The sequence below is a fragment of the Bufo gargarizans genome, chromosome 2, assembly GCF_014858855.1.
Source record: "Bufo gargarizans isolate SCDJY-AF-19 chromosome 2, ASM1485885v1, whole genome shotgun sequence".
In the NCBI taxonomy this organism is placed as follows: Eukaryota; Metazoa; Chordata; class Amphibia; order Anura; family Bufonidae; genus Bufo; species Bufo gargarizans.
The window spans coordinates 582,019,513-582,037,760 of NC_058081.1; the positions used below are offsets into that span (position 1 = coordinate 582,019,513).

Sequence of the window (18,248 nt, forward strand, 5' to 3'; positions counted from 1 at the left end):
AAATCCAGCCCCATGACTCCATTGGAGAAACTTCAGAATAGCGGTGAAACGTAGCAATTATAAATGCTGGTGGAAGACGGGTCCCTGAGCGGAAGCGGCCACAGAGAGTCTCCTAGAAGAAGGATGAGATCAGTGTACCAGTCTCATGCGGCCAATCTGGGGTGATGAGAATCGAAGCGAAGGAGCCAGGGTAGGAGAGGGGGAGGGAAAGGCGTACAGGAGGGAAAAGCAGTCCCATGGGGCCACCAGTGCGTCTACTGTGCAAGCCCGGGGATCTCTTGTCCAAGAGTTGAAGTTGGGAAGCTTGTGGTCGATCCTGGATGCCATCAGATCCACGTCTGGACGGCCCCAACGGAGACAGATTGAGTCGAACACCTCTGGGTGCAGAGACCACTCGCCCCGGGTCCACAGTCTTCCGGCTGAGGAAGTCCGCCGTCCAATTCTCCACTCCTGGAATGTAGACTGCTGATAGCGCTAATACATGTTCCTCTGCCCACTTTAGAAATTTGGCCGACTCCGCCATCACCACCCAACTGCGGGTCCCCCCCTGGTGGTTAATGTACGCCACCGCTGTGGCATTGTCCGACTGGATCCGGACCGGAAGTCCCCTCGGAAGGGGAGTCCAATGAAGCAGGGACAAATGAATGGCCTGAAGTTCCAGGATGTTGATGGGCAGTCTGGATTCCAACAGAGATCATTTGCCTTGGACTGTCCGAGGTGGGAAGATTCCACCTCATCAGCGGATGCTGGGATCGGTGATGATGACCGACCATGAGACCGAGAGAAAGGATTTGCCGAAGACCAAGCTTGGAGTCGAGAGCAACCACCTGAGTTCCGACTGCACCTGCGGAGGAAGTGCGATGGTATGGTCCAAGGAACTCTGTGTCTTGCCCAAAGATAAAATCGCCCGCTGTAGAGGGTGAGGAAAGTAATCAGCCTGCTGGGATTCAGTGCTGACTTCTGGAAGTTCACCAGCCAGCTGAAACGTGCCAGGGTGTCCAGGGTGATGAGTAAACGGTCCTCGTTCTGACCAAAAGTCGCAACCTTGACGAGAATGTCGTCCAGATAGGGAATCAGGGCGATGCCCCTGGAACAGAGAATGGTGAGGAGAGGAGCGAGCACCTTCGTAAACACCCGGGGTGCTGTTGAAAGGTCCAAGGGTAGAACCACAAACTGATAGTGGCGAGACTCAACCGCAAAGCGAAAAAAAAAACACAAAAAAAACCGCTGGTCCGCGGGTGCAATGGGAATGTGAAGGTATGCGTCCTGAATGTCCTCCAAGGAACGGAACTCGCCCCATTCCAGAGAGGCAACCACGGAACAGAGACACTACATCCTGAAGTGGTGGATCTTGACAAACCGGTTCAGCAACTTGAGGTCTAGAACCGGGCGAACGGATCCCTCTTTCTTGGGGATAACAAACAGGTTTGAATAAAAAGCTGTGAACTGCTCTGCAAGCGAATCGGGGAGATCACTCCCCGGGCGAGAAGGGACTGTAATGCGGGGTGGAGGCCAACTCGATCTTGTAACCCGAGGTTACTATCTCGAGTACCCATTCGTTGGAAATGTGGGACCACCAAACTTCCTGAAAAAGGAGGAGCCGCCCCCCAACCCGAGAGCGCAGGCCGTCCCTTCAAGCTGAAGATTGCCTATTGGCTGGGGCGCCAGTCTGGTTGGGGTTTAATGTACGGTTTTCTCTTCTGCTCTTGATTGGAAACCCTGGATGGCGCCCCTTCCGACGGGTGTGTGTCAGAGAAGCAGCGAAAGGAGTGCAAATGGGAGCTTGAAGGCCTGGAGCGAACCAGACACTTGGCCTTGCCCTGTGGGAGGTGGGTACTTTTACCGCCTGTGGCCTCAGAGATGATCTCGACCAACCAAGTACCGAACAGACGAGAACCCAAAAAGGGAAGCCCCGTAAGGGAGCGCTTTGACGAGGAGTCTGCAGCCCAAACTTTAAGCCACACCTCATGCCGTAAAGCGACTGTGAGAGCAGATGAGCGGGCAACAAGAGAGCCTGCGTTCAAAGAGGCCTCGCAGAGGTACTTCCCCGTCTGAGAAATCTGCAGGGCCAAACACTGGAGGTCCACCGGGGGAAGATCAGCCACGATATCCTGCTGCAGGCGAAGGGCCCATTCAGAGACCGCCTTAGGCACCCACGCTGAGGCAAAAGTGGGATGAAGCGCGGAGTCAGTTGCCGCGAAGGTGGACTTAGTTAAAGACTCTAGGCGGCAATCCATGAAGTCCTGAAGGGACGTGCCATCAGCCACTGGGATAGCGGTATACTTAGTGAGAAGCGCGACGGGCAGGTCCACTTCGAACGACCATTTTGCGACCAAGTCAGGCGGAAAGGGGTGTAACAGAACAAGGCACTTAGAAGCGCTGAAACAAGAATCTGAATGGTCCTATGCCTTGGCAATGACGACTGAAAAATCGTCATGCAAGGGAAAGGCCTTAGGGATTTGTTTCTATCGGAGAAACGAAACTCCCTGGCGGCTAGATAAAGGATAGTCGTCCTGAACCTGAAAGGTGTCACAAACAGTCACGACCAGGCTACTTGATTCAGATCAGAGTCTGAATCAAGTACCTCCCCTTCGGACAATATCTCGCCTGGGAGGGAGGACATGTCCGAGCGTGGCCTCGGGGGAGGTGGAGACACCGAGGCGTCAGAGGAGGGAAAGTGTCCTGGGCTACTTGTGATAAGGTCAGCCCCTAGGTTAGTCGCTCGAGGAAGGTGTGGGATGCGCAGGTGAGGACTGGTCAACCAATCGACCCATGAGAGAAAGGGTGGATTGGGAAACTTTCGATAGGTCTTCTATTGCCCGGGACAGGGCGTGGGCCCACTCCGGTTCCACGCGGTCAGGGGGAAGTCCGGCTGCTCGGGAGGGATGGCTAGGGGTTGTCTGGGCGCCTGGCAAGCAGTACACAAGGAGTCTGACTGGCTCAAGGAAACCTGAGCTCGCATTTTGCGCACATGTAGCGGGTGGTGACTGGTGGCGGGTGGGCGTCAGACATAGCTCTAAGAGATGGTCCCAGGGCTGGAGGGATATAGGGTTGTCCTACCAGAAAAGCTGCAGGTGAAACCAGGTCCTGATGTCCCCCAGTGAATCTTCCTGCCGAGCTCGTTCATCGGGTAATTGGAATCTTTTAACATGTTAAAAAATCCTGGTTTGCCGGCCGTCGCCATGTAATAGGCGCTCTGCTTCCTGCAAACAATGAGACCATATAGGGACGTGCGATGGAATTAGCGATCACTCGTCCCTATATTGAGGAAGAGATCACTGCATGTAATAGCAGTGTTCTCCTCCTATAGTGAGCAAGCAATTGACAGGCGGCAACGCTTCCCTCTCAACAACCACCTGCTCTATCTGCCCGTGTAATAGGGCCCTAACTGTTTCTTTACATACTTATGTGATCTTTAATTTATGTTTTTATATATTTTATCACTATTTAGTAAGCAACCACTTAAGGGCCCTATTACATGTCTCCGCTGGCTGTCACCCTGTGCGCATCACCGTAATAAACTGCAACCTGAGCAAGCCCTGCTTGAACCTTTATCGTCTAGCCTTGAAACTCTGCAACTGTGGGCATATTCCCTAGTGGATAAGGGAGTCGGCACCTACACAAGCGAAGACAAATTCTTCAATTATCTACAACCCCGACAATGAGCAACTAAACCAATTCTACTTTACATCAGTTTGATAAATCCCTCCAATATGTTTAACACAAAAATGTGATCTAAACAATAGGTCATTTTCTGATGACACATTCCCTTTAACATTGCAGGTTATCAGACAGAAAAAAAAAAAAAAAAAAAAAAAAAGAGAACCTTTACCAGTTTGTTAGATCCAATTTGTCTTGTGTCTGTCTTGCAACATTCTGGATTATCCGGCAGTTCCAGTTAAAAAAAAAATAAAAAAAATAGAAAACAGGAACAATCGCGCACTCTTGCGCTTGCTCTGGCAGCAGCAGACCATCTGGAATTTTGTTTTTAGGACTGACATTTTTATTACACATTTTTACAAAACAGAGTAAAACAATAGACAAATAAAAATATCTAAAACTCAGTGGCTTCTCATAGGCACTTCAATAAATACTTCGCCAAAACACTGAGGAAAAAAAAATAAAAAATTGTTCTGTCATAATAAGTTACGGTGGATGTTCTCTCCCTTCACAAGTGCATCTTGCTCACGTCTCTCTTACACTTGTGTACCTTCGTCTGGAGCCGGCGCGGGGGCTAGGCAGGGGTAAGCTGCAGAACTGGGGCAACTCCAGACAGCCATGGCCAGGGAAATGGAGCCAAAAGGTTCTGTCCTGCAATAGAGGTCAAACATCATACAATTAGCTGGTCTAGGCCAGGGATGCTCAACCTGCAGCCACCCAGATGTTATAAAACTACAACTCCCACCATGCTCTGCAGCAGGCTGATAGTAGTAGGCTGTCCAGGAATGCTGGGAGTTGTAGTTTTGCAACAGCTGGAGGGCCACAGGTTGGGCATCCTTGGTGTAGGCAGACATGCAAACTACATAAGAGGCTAAAGCTGCCCATACACTTGCATCAGCTTGCCTAGCTGACAGCTATCTCCCCCCCCCCCCCCAACCTTATATAAACAGCTATTCCTGACTATTTGCCCAAATACTTGGAAAGGTCAGGTTAGAGAAGGATATGAAATAATTAGCGGCACGCCTGAAGTAGGTTGTTCAATACTCATTTAATATATCATCAAGAAAAATATCATACCAGAATTCATATCCAGAGTAAATTCCATATAATTTAGAACCACATTTAGTTTCTAAACGTTTCGGTCATCTAGTGACCTTTGTCAATGGAATCTGTGGTCATCAGTGTAGGGGTATGACTGGATATCACTAAACTGATGACCACAGATTCCGTTGACAAAGGTCACTAGATGACCGAAACGTTTAGAAACTAAATGTGGTTCTAAATGATATGGAATTTACTCTGGATATGACTTCATGTATGATATTTTTCTTGACGATATATTAAATGAGGATTGAACAAACTTCTTCAGGCGTGCCGCTGATTACCGTACTTCATATTCTGGATCAGTCGATTGCCCTCCACGTGCACCCTGATACCTTGACATTTGGTGTGCAGACCACATCTCTCTTAGGTTTGAGACCTGACCTGCAACCAATAACTGGTAACTTTGTGAGGTACACAGCAGTCAGTGGTCCAGTCTGTCTCATGGCAGAAGGCTGGGATACTAAGAAAGGTGGGTGATCATTAATGTGGGTATTATTTAGTTTGTTATTTTATAACCTCCTAAGCTTTTGAAGAAAAATTTCATTAAAATGGATAACTCCTTTAAATTTCAAGGTTTCCAGGTAAACTGTATGTACACATTTCATAGAGACAAAACAGAAGATAACATTGGGTGGGTCCTCTCAATGTGTATGAGTACTTCACTGAAGACAACAGAGTGCTCAACAGCATATGATGGCTCCCAAATCTTTATGCAATCGGCCAAAAAAGCATAATACTCCAAAGGGCACCAAAGCTACTTTGATTTAGCCATTAATGGGTATACCCAACAACCACAGAAGCAATCTTATGGTAGAAAAAAATATGCAAAGAGGTGCACTTCCACTTTGTAACTATTCATATATTATCTGTAAAGAATAAATCAAGGCAACTGGACGTCCAGTTGCCTTGATTTATTCTTTACAGATATACCATGACCTGGATAAATGAGAACCTTTACAGACATATTCATATATTGCTCTTGTAATACCATGCCTAGCCACATGGTGTGCTGTTAAGAAACACAAGCTATGCAAAAGCACCATCTAGTGGTGGAAATACTAACTATAGTAATTTCTATGCAAAACACTATGGGGGATTATCATTAGAAGAATATTTGAATATTTTGTTCGAGTCTGTGTTGGAGTACTTTGTGCCACATTTATCAAATGTCACGGGTTGTTTGATAAATTTGGCCTGTCCTTAAATTAGCACTTCTGTCTGGAGAAGCTACTCCAGTTTTACTACTCCACCTCCTCCTGGAGTGAGATTGCGATTTATTAGTGACTTTTTTAAAGAGTTGAAATGATAAATCTGGAGTAAAACTCAGTAACATAGCTAACCACACCCACTTTTCCACACATTACAACTGGAGTGAGTGGTGTAAAAATGCAAAAAGTTGCATATTTTTGCACAATCGCTTACATTTGCGACTTTTTGACGCCAGAATTCTGGAGTAAAGGTATGATAAATCAGGGCCTATATTAGTAACTTTGCTATAATTTGTAAACGCACACCAAGTACAGTCCTTACCCACTGCACACAACCCTATCCAATATACACATGAATTTAATTAGGGAGGAGGCTCTTACTCATTTAGTATCAGTGCATCTGGAAACGCCATGGATTATCTGCCGGCATTACTAGTACTTGATTTGTTTGTGCTTCTAATATTCAGATTCTCATAGACACAAGTGGAATCATCGCTGACTCTGCAAACATAAAATATGAAAAATGCATGAAAGTACTTATATTACAACCAGGGTACAAAGTGGACAGGAAAAGAGAAAAACAGGACACGGCATCTAAAACTTCCAAGAGTTGTAAATTAATTAGGCAGCAGTACTAGTATTTATAGGACAAATGGAAAACCCTAGCTCCTAGTTCTTGGGAAGCTTTGTCAGGTATCTCATGTGTATTCAAGTGAATGAGGATGAGCTGCCATACTAGATGCAGACCATGGACCAGGGGCCTGCTCTTGGTAGGATATGGACACACAAGATGGTTTTAACCTTTTATCTTGTTTTATTTTACAACTTTCCTGGGCACTTGAACTAAAGAAGACATATGCAAGTACAGGGACAGGAAATCAATGGTGCTGCCAAAAAAAACAAAACCTATTTTACCCAATTATTAACTCCTAACTGTGACATCAGGAGCTCCTTATCAGTCAAAATGGCTCCTCACCAAATTACCACTGGCTTCTGAGAGCAACTACAGCGGTCCCTCAAGTTACAACATTAATTAGTTCCGGGATGACCAATGTAAGTTGGGTCCATAACTCTTTGGAAAACCAGTAATTGGTTCCAAAGACCAAAATGTCACCCTAGAATAAGAAAAAAGTGAAGTTTTAAGCAAAATAAGCAGATGACCTAGACATATAAAGAAAGTTCTTAAAGGGGTTATCCAAGACCTATAATGCTCCCCCATATGCCTGGGCTCCTCACAGGGGCTGTACTTACCTTGCTTCCTGGCACCCGCGTTGCTCCTGATGCCCGTACAGCAGCTTTTTGCATCTCCCGATCGTGGGGATGAACACATCTGACGTCGGGTCGAGGTGAAGCCAATAGCAGGCCGCAACAAGGAGGAGCCTCCCTAGCGTCACCTGCGATGCTAGCAATGTTCGTTCCAGACACGGCCTGCTGCTATTGTTTGATCCCCAGATGTTTTCAGTTTTAGTCACCGGCATCAGATGCGACGCGGGAGCCGAGGAGCGAGGTAAGTACAATCTGTGTCAGGGGCTCGGGCATATGGGCATTATAGGTCTTGGATAACCCCTTTAAAGGCTATGTACACTGCATTGTACTCATTTTGAAATAAATATTTTAAAATTGGTCGTTATAAAAAAAAAATAATAAAAAATGATTAGCAGTTTTCCCTGCACAGCTTTGAGTTTATCTACTAGCAGGAGCTGTATTTTCTCTCTTTTCCGACGGAGATGCTTACCGGCTATTATCTGTGACCTTATAAACACATTATTCCTACTGATAAGAAAGTGGCTTAAATGAGTGTTTATGACCAATATTTCTGGGCTTCTCTAGGCCCAGCGCCCCACATTTGAAAGCCGCGAGCTGATGTCGCCTGTTCTCACCATTAGTTCTCATAGACCACTAGGCCTTAAGCCTATGAGGCTGTAGAGTGTCACAGGTGCTGGGATGGAGTACCGGGGGCACTATAACTAGGACACTATACATGCTACATGATCCCCTTCCTATTGGAAAAATTTGCCCTTGCTTTCAAGATGGCAGCCATGTTCCTGACATAGCATAAAAGATAGGCCCCCCCCCCCCCCTCACCCATTACCTGCTGGAATATTCAGATATTTCATTTTCCCTTTTGCTTCTGAAATAAAAGGGTGTCCTGCGACTTTTGACTCACCCTGTATACGGGGGTCTGTAAAGGGGGACATTGTATATACAGTGGGCTTTAAAAGGAGACATTATAGGTACTGTGGGGGCATCATGAATACTAGGGGCATTACTGGGGGCACTACAGCAGGCAGGGTAACTACTGAGGGCGTTTAGGCGAATTACTACTTCTGTGGCCACTATAGAGGGGCTTTTCTACTACTGGGGGCACTGTATGGGGGGCACTATTTCTAATAAGGGCACACTGGGAGAGAATTACTATTGGCGGGACTTTTATAATGCCATGGGGCGGGGGGCTAGCTGTATAGTACTGCTATTTCTCCAGTATAGTATTCGGGGGCTTTGGGGAGCAGTGCGGGCACACATTTGGATGTAGCAGCTGGATGACACTGCTGGGGCACCAGTAGGGGGGAGATGATGGAAAGTGAGAAACCTAAGATGTCTGTGTGCCAAATTCTGCAGAGACGACATGTGGCTGAAACCTGTCATCATGGTGGTCTGCTTCCAATGGAGAAAATGCTAAAACAGAATGTCTACATCAAAGGAAATGTCACTGGATACAATAAGTATGGCTGTATTCTAGCGCTGAATGTCTATCTAAATAGGTCTTTAGCATTAGGGCTGGGGTATTCTGTACAGTATACTTTTTTTCCTTTTCTTTTTACTAGTGGGGCCCAAGCTTGAGGAACCGCCCAGGGCCTTTGGGCCACCTAATCCGCTCTGACTATGGGGGAATCCAGACTCTCCCCTGACAGATTAGATTGGGGTGAAAAAGAATCTGTCATGTTGAATTTCAAAACCTGATGATTTTTATTCAGGGAAGATAAGGTATCTGGTAGTGGCTTACTCCCCTCTACCTATTCACAACACACGCACACCTGATCGAACGGAACTTGTACATATGTGATGGGAGGAATAGCTGTACACACACACACACACACACACACACACACACACACACAGAGGGCACACAAAGCATGCTACTACAGACAGGAGGGGAAAAAAATAAAATAGAAATTCAAACTCCTTTAACCCTTTCACGACGCTGCGATTTTCAGTTTTTTTTGCATTTTTGTTTTTCGCTTCCTGCCTTCCCAGAGCCACTTTTTATATTTTTCTGTTCACATAGCTGTATGAGGGCTTGTTTTTTGCTGGACAAGTTGTACTTTCCAATGCCAATTAATATTACACAGGATGTAGTGGGAAGCGGGTAAAAAATTCCAAATAGGGAGGAATTGTGAAAAATAAAAAAAAATAAAATTTTTTATGGCGTTCATTATGCGGTAAAACAGACTTGGGCTCTTCATTCTCCAGGTCAGTACACAATAAAAACTTTTGAAATTTTTTATATTTTTATTTTTATCACCATATTTTGAACACCATAACTGTTTTACAGAGATGTCTATGGAGACGTTTTGGGGCTCATTTATTCCAGGACAATCTGTAGTTTTTGATAATACAGTTGGGGTGTGTATGGCTTTTTGATCACTTTTTATTCATTTTTTTGGAGATAAAAAGCGATTATTTTTTTCCGTTACGCCATTCACCATATGGGATAACTTTTGAAAAATATTTTAATAGATTGCAACTTTTACAGAATAATGGAATTTGTTCCATTATTCTGTATAGAAATCACTATATCCCAGTTCAGTGCTGCCATCTGCTGGCCTGAACTTGGATGCACTAATAATGAGCCTGTAAGCCTAGTTTATTAGAACAGGGTGCTTTCCCCGGAATTGCGTGCTTCCCAGTTTTAGCCTTCTCAGACACCGTGGTGATATTTGACCACAGTATCTGAGGGGATAAATGTCTGCAATTGGCATTACTGCCGATCGTAAACATTAGCCGTGTATGAAACAGCAGGCACCTGGCGGCTATGGTGCCCGCTTCGGAGCAGGCACTATCTTTATAGACCCGACATCCGGCATACATTCGCGGCAGATGTCAAGAAGGGGTTAACTGACTAAGCATACACTATATGGATGAAAGTATTGGGACACCTACACATTACATCTACAGGAGCCTTTATGACATCCTACTCTACATTCATAAGCATTAATATGGAGTTGTTGCAGCTTCCACACATCTGCCTTTTGCAGCTTCCACACATCTGCCAAGGCATTCTACAAGATTTTTGTCCATTCATCAGTGAGGCCAGACACTGATGTTGGATGATAGAGCCTGGCTCGCAATCTTCTTCTAGTTCATCAAAAAAAGATGTCGGATGGGGTTGATGTATGAAGACAAACTGAGCACAAACTGCTAAGGGTGCAGAACCCCTGTACATGGACCACGCTTACCTAGGTTGGCTAGGTGCTGCAGCTGAAGGTGCTTTGGCTTTTAACTTCTCCCCAAGTGGGTAATGAATGTTGCTATATTCGCGGTCCTGTCTCCTGCCCCTCTGTGCAAAAAAAAAAAGAGAAAAAAAAAAAACTAAGTTTTTTCCCACACCAACATATTTAGGCTACATGCACACGACTGTTTTGGTATTTGCGGCTTGGATGGGGACCCATTTATTTAAAAAAATGCGGACAGTACTCTGTGTGCTTTCCGCATCCATTGCTCCGTTCCCTGGTCCGGAAAAAAATATATAACCTGTCCTATTGTCCGTTTTGCGGACAAGAATAGGCAGTCATTAATGGCTGTCCATGCCGTTCCACAAATTGCGGCACGCACATGGACACCATCCATGTTTTTTGCAGACCGCAAAACACACAACGGTCGTGTGCATGTAGCATTAGGGGTAAATCCATAAAATCTACGCTCATAAGGCAGCAATGCCATACAGTGCGACACTGCATACATCCAATTGTAAGCAATGCATATACAGAAGCGATTACCGTATGCCTTATGTCATAATATAGCAAACGTAAATCTAAAAGACAACTGCAGATTTGGCATGAGCTTCTATTTCTATGGCCGTTCCCAGGTCTCATGAACGCAACTGTCAAAATGGAAGACATAGAAGTAGAATTTCCTATAGTGAAAATTTTTACTTCCCATTTAAGAGAGCATTAAGCCTATTTTTCACAGTAAATGGCGCTGTTCCCTCCAAATCTATACAAGGTTAACGCCGACTACACCTTAATTTTATTTACGGATCTCAGTTTGCAGGCCATTGTCCAAGTCAAGACGCAGGTTTACTGGCCATTTACTTCCATCTGTTCAACAGATAACCTTGTTTTATTGCAAGAAGCGCTGCCGTCCGGGGAAATGAAATCCTCTCACCTGCTCGTCCTCCAGATACTTCTTCCTGGTCTCGATATACTTCTGCACGGCCATGTAAATAAATTTATACTGAGCCTCTGTCTGCACCATTCCCGAGCGCTGCTGTCTCACCATCTGAATGGTTTTGGGGATGTCAATGTCACAGTCCAAACCTGGATGTGGGGAACACAATAAACCCTCTCACACTTCAAAGCATATAACGTACAAATATTAGAAGAGTTTATAACTCTGGGAACTTGCCTTTCTAGGTCCTGGTCATTGAGTAATTGCCAGAACTCCAGCATGGACCTCCTGTACTTTCAGTAAGGGTTTAAAAGAGTTTTCCGAGACTTTTATACTGATGACCGGTCCTCAGGATAGGCCATCAGTATCTGATCGGTGCAGGTCTAACACCCGGGTCCCCCGCCGATCAGCTGTTTTGAGAAGGCACTGGTGCTCCTGTGAGCACTAGGGCCTTCTCCCAGCTTACTAAGCACAGCGCCATACATTGTATAGCAGCTGCGCTTGGTATTGTGCTCAGGGTCTGTGCTGGTCCTTGGCCATGTGACTGATAAACCTGTCATTACTGGACTAGGAAAAGCTGAGAGAAGACTACGGTGCTCACAGGAGCCCCAGTGCCTTCTCAAACAGCTGACTGGCGGGAGGTCCTGAGTGTCTGACCCCAACCGAACAGGTACTCAGTATAAAAATCTCAGAAAACCCCTTTAAGTCCTCATTAAACTGAAGATTTACCTTGTCTGTTTATAATGTCGACCAGAATATCAATCACTATGATGGTACCGGTCCGCCCAATTCCAGCACTGAAAGGAAAAAGAAAAAGGTTTCAGTTAAAAGTTCATCACCGGCAGGACATCCGGACAGGTTACGGCATCGCACATTCCATACCTGCAGTGCACCACTATAGGTCCGGACCCTGGGATACTTTGTTGCACTGCATTAATTTCTTCTAGGAAGCTGAGGACACCTCCGGGCTCGTTCGGTACCCCATGGTCTGGCCAGCTCAGATATTGATAGTGCCATACGTGCCTTGGAGGTTCCTCCTAGGAGAGTAAATATCTTGGTTAGGTCACTGGATTTCGTGTTTGGAGTGAACTTATAGGCTGCCTTCTCAGGGACATTACTGTGTTATGGGTGACTGAGGCAGTACTATGCCTGGACATCTTCTAAACGTTTCCTCAGTCTTTTACAGCTTATATTCCGTGTGTAACTGGTTTGACTATGGCACAAGTGACATTGATTGGGTAGTGCATGCAAAGGTGTGGTGTCACCTGCAGCAAATTCCCTGCATCAGCAAAAGTGGCAAGCCCTCTTCAAAAGGAGTCTGTCGGAGGAGCTACGGAAAGCAGGACAAACATTCTTTGTGGAGTATTATTATCAGGAGCAGTGTGAATGTGAACTTGCAGGACAGAGACCTGAAGACCACAGAAGGGAGGCAGGGAACCATAATGGAGAGAAGGCAAGCAGGTTGGACTTTAAATTTAAGTGCACAAAACCCCTTTAATCTGTCACTGTCCTTAGAGACAGTAATGTCCTCAGGCTCTTAAATATACGGCAGATTATGTTGTTCTTGGTTGCAAAGGCGTGCATGTACAAGATGAACTGACGGGTTGGCGCCCGGAACATGCCCCTATGATGCAAATAAAAGGCTCGATACGTTGTGTCCGCTTGTATTACATGACACATCAGTGGGCTTGTTTGCCTTTTAAAGAGACACATTTCTTTCTTTTTTTGCTTGTTTGTTTGTATCATTGGAGCAGCTACATAATGGTAGGCAATACACAACATCTAGCAGTAAACTATCATGCCGTCTCCCTCACAGCCTCCAGTATCGGTAATTACAGAAATGTCTGGGAGATGTAATGTCGGCAGCAGGTTCCGAGCCCTCTGATCTGCCTGACAGTCTGAAGTCTGATGAGAAGCGGACAGAGATGTGTTTATTATCCAATTACATATGGGTGAGCAGCGCTACAGGGGAGCTGTCACTTTCCATGATCTAGAGAAGGCTGCAGAACTAGACGGAAGTGTCACAGCACTGAATGGAAAACTAGTCATTATGTGCAAATATTTCAAGAAAAATGTGGAAAAAAAAAATAATGAAATCAATTCAAGCCTGGGAGTGTGAAGCCTGATTTTCAGGGATACGTATATATGCTCCTCGCAGGAATACTGGCACTTTACTTAACCATTTCTGCTTGGAGCAGCAGAGGCTTTAAAAGTACAATGTATGTTCTTTTAGCAGTATATTTTGGTACACATGTGCCAGGACTATAGGGCAGGCGATGGAGCAGATCTCTGGATCCTTGGTTGTTTGTTTCAGTTTTACATAATAAAGCATTTAAAAATAAAAAATTGGGTGTCTCCATATTCTGAAAGACAGTTTTTTTTAAAATATTTTTTGGGCGACTGTCTTATGTAGGGGCTAATTTTTTTCAGTATGAGATGACAGTTTGATTGGTACTATTTTGGGGTGCATATGACTGTTTGATCGCTTGCTATTACACTTTTTGTGATGTAAGGTGACAAAATGGCTTTTTGACAATTTTTTTCTTTACGGACCTCATCCGAGGGGTTAAATCATGTGATATTTTTTATAGAAAAGGTTGTTACAGACGCGGCAATACCCAATATGTATACTTTTTTTTAAATTTAAGTTTATACACTAATATTTTTTAAACAAAAAAAAAAAAAAAAAAAAATCATGTTTTAGTATCACCATAGTCTGAGAGCCATAGTTTTTATTTTTATTTTTTGGTTGATTCTCTTAGGTAGGGAATCATTTTTGCGAGATGAGATGATGGTTTGATTGGTACTATTTTGGGGTGCATATGACTTTTTGATTGCTTCACATTACACTTTTTGTGATGTAAGGTGACAAAAAAATGGCTTTGATACTTTTTAATTTTTAACGGTGTTTACCTGACGGGTTAGGTCATGTGGTATTTTTATAGAGCAGGTTGTTACGGAAGCGGCGATACCTAATATGTATATTATTATTTTATAAATTTTTTTACATTTAACACAATTTAAAAAAATAAAATAAAAATCATGTTTTAGTGAATCCATAGTCTGCGAGCTATATATATTTTTTTTTTTTTGTGGTCGAGGCTAAATACGAGACTAGGGCAGAGTGCCTGCCTGGAACCTAAACCGGCTGGGGTGTGCCTGGAGCCGGGTATGAGAGTAGCCTAAAAGGGGGCAAAAATGACAACAATAGATAAGGTGTAAGACTTTATTACCTTATAACACCAAAGACCGAAAAGCCAGCGAAATCTCCACCTGCGGGTTAGGTATGTATCTGGCGAAGCAAGACGAACGCCATCTCCCCATTTTCCGGATGACATGGGCGGGGACCCCCCGCCGGGAAGCCGCGGAGGCGGCACCAATGCGGAAGGAATGACCGGATATCGCTCCTGAGTCCAATCCCAAGCCAGCCGCCACCGTGCGGATGTGGCTGACGAATTGCGCCGTGGTGAGAGCTCCCTTCAGATGGGGTAGCAGAGGGCTGTGAGGTGGCGCCTCCCGGAGGGCGAGGATGAGCCGGTCAAATACCTGTATCGGGCACCATTCATTGCTAGTGGGAAAGAACTGGACCTCCACCGGGGGGCCAGTTTGACTGGTTTTGGTGGTAATTATCTTCAGCGCGTAATGGTCAATCACCCTCACCAGCTGCTCTCTGTGCAGGCTGCACCGTCCCGCCGTACCGCACGTGAACTCGCCCGGCCTAAGGAAGCCATAAAATGCTAAGTACATGGCAGCTTTGATGACCAAGCTGGGAAAGGGCCCAAAAGGAGCACCATCCAGGGCTGAAGATAATTTCCGGAACATTTCCCCCGTGATGCCCTGCCTGCGGGACGGGGCATTGGGCCCACCCTTCTGGACCCCTCGCAAGGTGGCCTTGACCGCATGCGCAGAAAGAATGGACCCGCCCCCCGGGTTGCGGAGCATGGTGTGGTGTTGCACACCCGCCAGGTACAACTTAATGGTGTTGTAGGAGAGGTGTAACTGGTGGTGACAATGGGCGATGAAGGCCATGACGTAAGGAATGTCTGCCAGGCCAGCCTGCGGGTGCAGACGTGAGAACTCCTGGAAGGTTCTCAGGCCTGAAAGGTAGTTCCTGGCCGTGTTGGGGGCAAGGGACTGCTGCGCCAGGTCCCTTGCTGACGCGATGAGTATGCTTAGTCCATTGTCAGGGAACTGAAGGGCGGGGTGGGAAATCTGCGTGGCTCGGCCTCCGGCATTACCTGGAAGAAAAGTTCGAAATTAAATCTGGACAGCGAGTCGGCTGCTATATTCCTCTCCCCCGGGATGAGGCTACAATGCACGTGGAAGTTATGCGACAGGGCCAGCCAAACCAGCTGGCGCAACAGTGCCATGATTTTGGGGGACTTGGCCCTGCCCTTGGCCAATATGTCGACCAAGGCCTGGTTATCTGTCACAAACATCACCGGCAAGTTGGCCCAGAGGTGGCCCCAAGCCTGAGCCGCTGCCACAATGGGGTATAATTCCAACAAAGAGGAGGTGCGGATGGATTCAGCCTCCTCTAAGATGGCACTGGGCCAACGATCCGCTAGCCACTGGGAACCCCAAATGGCAGCGTAGCCGCAAGATGCAGCTGCGTCTGAAAAAATAGTCGGGCAGGAGGAAGACCAAGGTGACACGAAAAAGGAGACACCGTTCCACCGGGACAGGAACAACTCCCACATAGCCAGGTCCGCCATGGCCTGGCCGTCCAATCGGATGATGCTGTCCTGTTCGGGTGCCGAGGGAAGAAGCTGGAGCAGCCTTGACACGAAGGTTCTCCCCTGGGGCATAATCCTGGAGGCAAAGTTGAGCCGCCCCAGAAGAGACTGCAACTCGACTCTAGTGAGGCATCCTGTGGCTGCCGCATGGGAAATGACCTCCCGACACTGAGCGAGTTTCTCCTCTGGTAGGCTGGCTTGCAACAGAACCGAATCCAGGACGATGCCCAAGAATGATACCCTCGTGGCCGGACCCTCAGTCTTAGACTCCGCGACCGGAACAGCCAGACTGGCAAACAATTCGAGGAGGACGGAAAGTATGCCGGACCCGCCCTGCGGATCCTCGACAACAAGAAAATCGTCAAGGTAGTGAATGAGCCCTGTGTGGAACCCCTTGCGGAGGCCCCCGTGATGGATCAGGATCCAATGTAGCGCCTTGGCCAGCTGGTCGAATAACCACGGGCTACTCTTGGATCCAAACGTGAGCCTGTTGGCGAAAAAATACTGGCCGGCCCACTCAATACCGTAGAACTGCCATAACTGCGGCAGGATGGGAAGGAGTTTGAATGCATCTGCAATGTCCACTTTTGCCAGCCAAGCGCCCCTACCATGCGACAGGATGGCCTGGATGGCGTCGTCCACCGAAGAATAACGCATGGAAAATTCTTCTGAGGGGATCAGAGAATTGAGGCTTGGAACACCAGACACATGAGGGGCGGACAGATCATAAATTCATCTTTTTTTATTGGTGTTTTTCTTTGCTACCAAGCCGATGAGGTTAATGCGCCATGAGGAAAACGGGATGCGTGGGAACGGGCCTATGAGGAACCCCTTGGAAACCTCCGACTGGAGCAACTCGCTAGTTGCTGGAGGGTCTAGGGTGGCGGACAGCAGATTCCTGCCCTCCCAGGGCACCTGTGGCAGAGCGATGAGCCCTGTGTGGAACCCCTTGCGGAAGCCTGCCAACAAGAACGCCACGAAGTCTTGATCGTGGTGATCGCGAAGGAGTGCCGCCAAGAGGTCCACGTTGATGTCCGCTAGTCAGGAACCCTTGGAAGACTTCTTTGGGCAGGTGGACCGCGGGTGGGCCCTGAAGCACAGGGAGCAGACGTGGAGCGATCGGCAGCTGGCATAAGAGCACCCCCCTGAATTAAAGTTATTGCAGACCTGGCTCTTCCCCAGGTAGACAATAGGTCTGCCGAGCTTGTCTGTGGAGGGGTTGGATGGAAATGATCCAGACGTCCCCGGGATGGCCCTGTCCTGAGACGGGTGCGCGGTATTGGGGCACCATTCAGAGGAGTGGAAAATCGACTGACATGTCGCACAGTTGGGAGCCCTGAGGCCAGCGAAGTGACGGCAGAAAAGTTCGGTGTCAATCAAGGACCAGCTGGTGACATACTGGAACTGGGCCAGGGCTGCCGCCGCCTTGGCTGCAAAGGAACGGTGGTAGTCATAGAAGGCCGACCCACCATACTTGTGCCCTAGGTCAGTGACTAGGTACAAATAGCTGTCCAGCTCCTCTCTTCTCTCTGGCTGTGCGGTGCAGACGATGTCCCTGAAGAGGCTGAAGGCCAGGACAAATTCCGGGATGGTCAACTTGCGGTTGAGCCGTGAATCCTTGGCCCGAAGGACCACCGACACATCACCACAGTTGATGACCCGGTTCTCGGGAACATCTTGAGCGGCAATGAGGATTGATGCCAAATTGACATCTTTCCCCGCCAGGATGTCTCTTTTAAGGTTATCAGGGATGAAGTGAGAGGGGGACACCTGTGGAATGGGTCTTGGCGTACCTGTATCCAGCCAGCCTGATGTAGATGGGGTCATCAGCGGAACGGGAGCCGGAGGTACAACGGGTGGCCGGGATTCGAGCTCCGAAACTCTAACCCGAACGTCCGCTACCGAGTCCACCAGGGAATTCAGGGTCGCCTGCAGCTGTACCAGGGACAACTGGATGGCCGACGCCTCCGGTTGCACCGCCGTGGCGCTAGGGCTGGTCATAAGCAGTTTATATAATTCTGCCTTTCTTGCGGTGGCCGGGTGTGGAATGCCCCTCCGGTTTAACTCGGCCAATAGCTTTGGGATGGTCCAGCTCCGAAGGGACGAGGGACCCGCTTGGCTTGATGCGATCGAGCCGGAGATGGAAAGGCCG

General features: G+C 47.2%; 1 protein-coding gene across 1 annotated transcript in view; it reads right to left on the bottom strand.

The window, feature by feature from the left end:
• Positions 1 to 3,944: 3,944 nt before the first annotated feature.
• LOC122928690 (tyrosine-protein phosphatase non-receptor type 11-like) overlaps positions 3,945 to 18,248 on the bottom strand; it is a 136,249-nt gene continuing 121,945 nt past the window's right edge. The window contains exons 11-16 of the mRNA XM_044281801.1: positions 12,243 to 12,397; positions 12,090 to 12,157; positions 11,358 to 11,509; positions 10,430 to 10,530; positions 6,354 to 6,473; positions 3,945 to 4,311 (exon numbers count right to left, since the gene is read on the bottom strand). Of these exons, the coding sequence (XP_044137736.1) occupies positions 6,389 to 6,473; positions 10,430 to 10,530; positions 11,358 to 11,509; positions 12,090 to 12,157; positions 12,243 to 12,397 (561 nt within the window). The 3' untranslated portion in view covers positions 3,945 to 4,311; positions 6,354 to 6,388. The remainder of the gene's footprint in view (positions 4,312 to 6,353; positions 6,474 to 10,429; positions 10,531 to 11,357; positions 11,510 to 12,089; positions 12,158 to 12,242; positions 12,398 to 18,248) is intronic.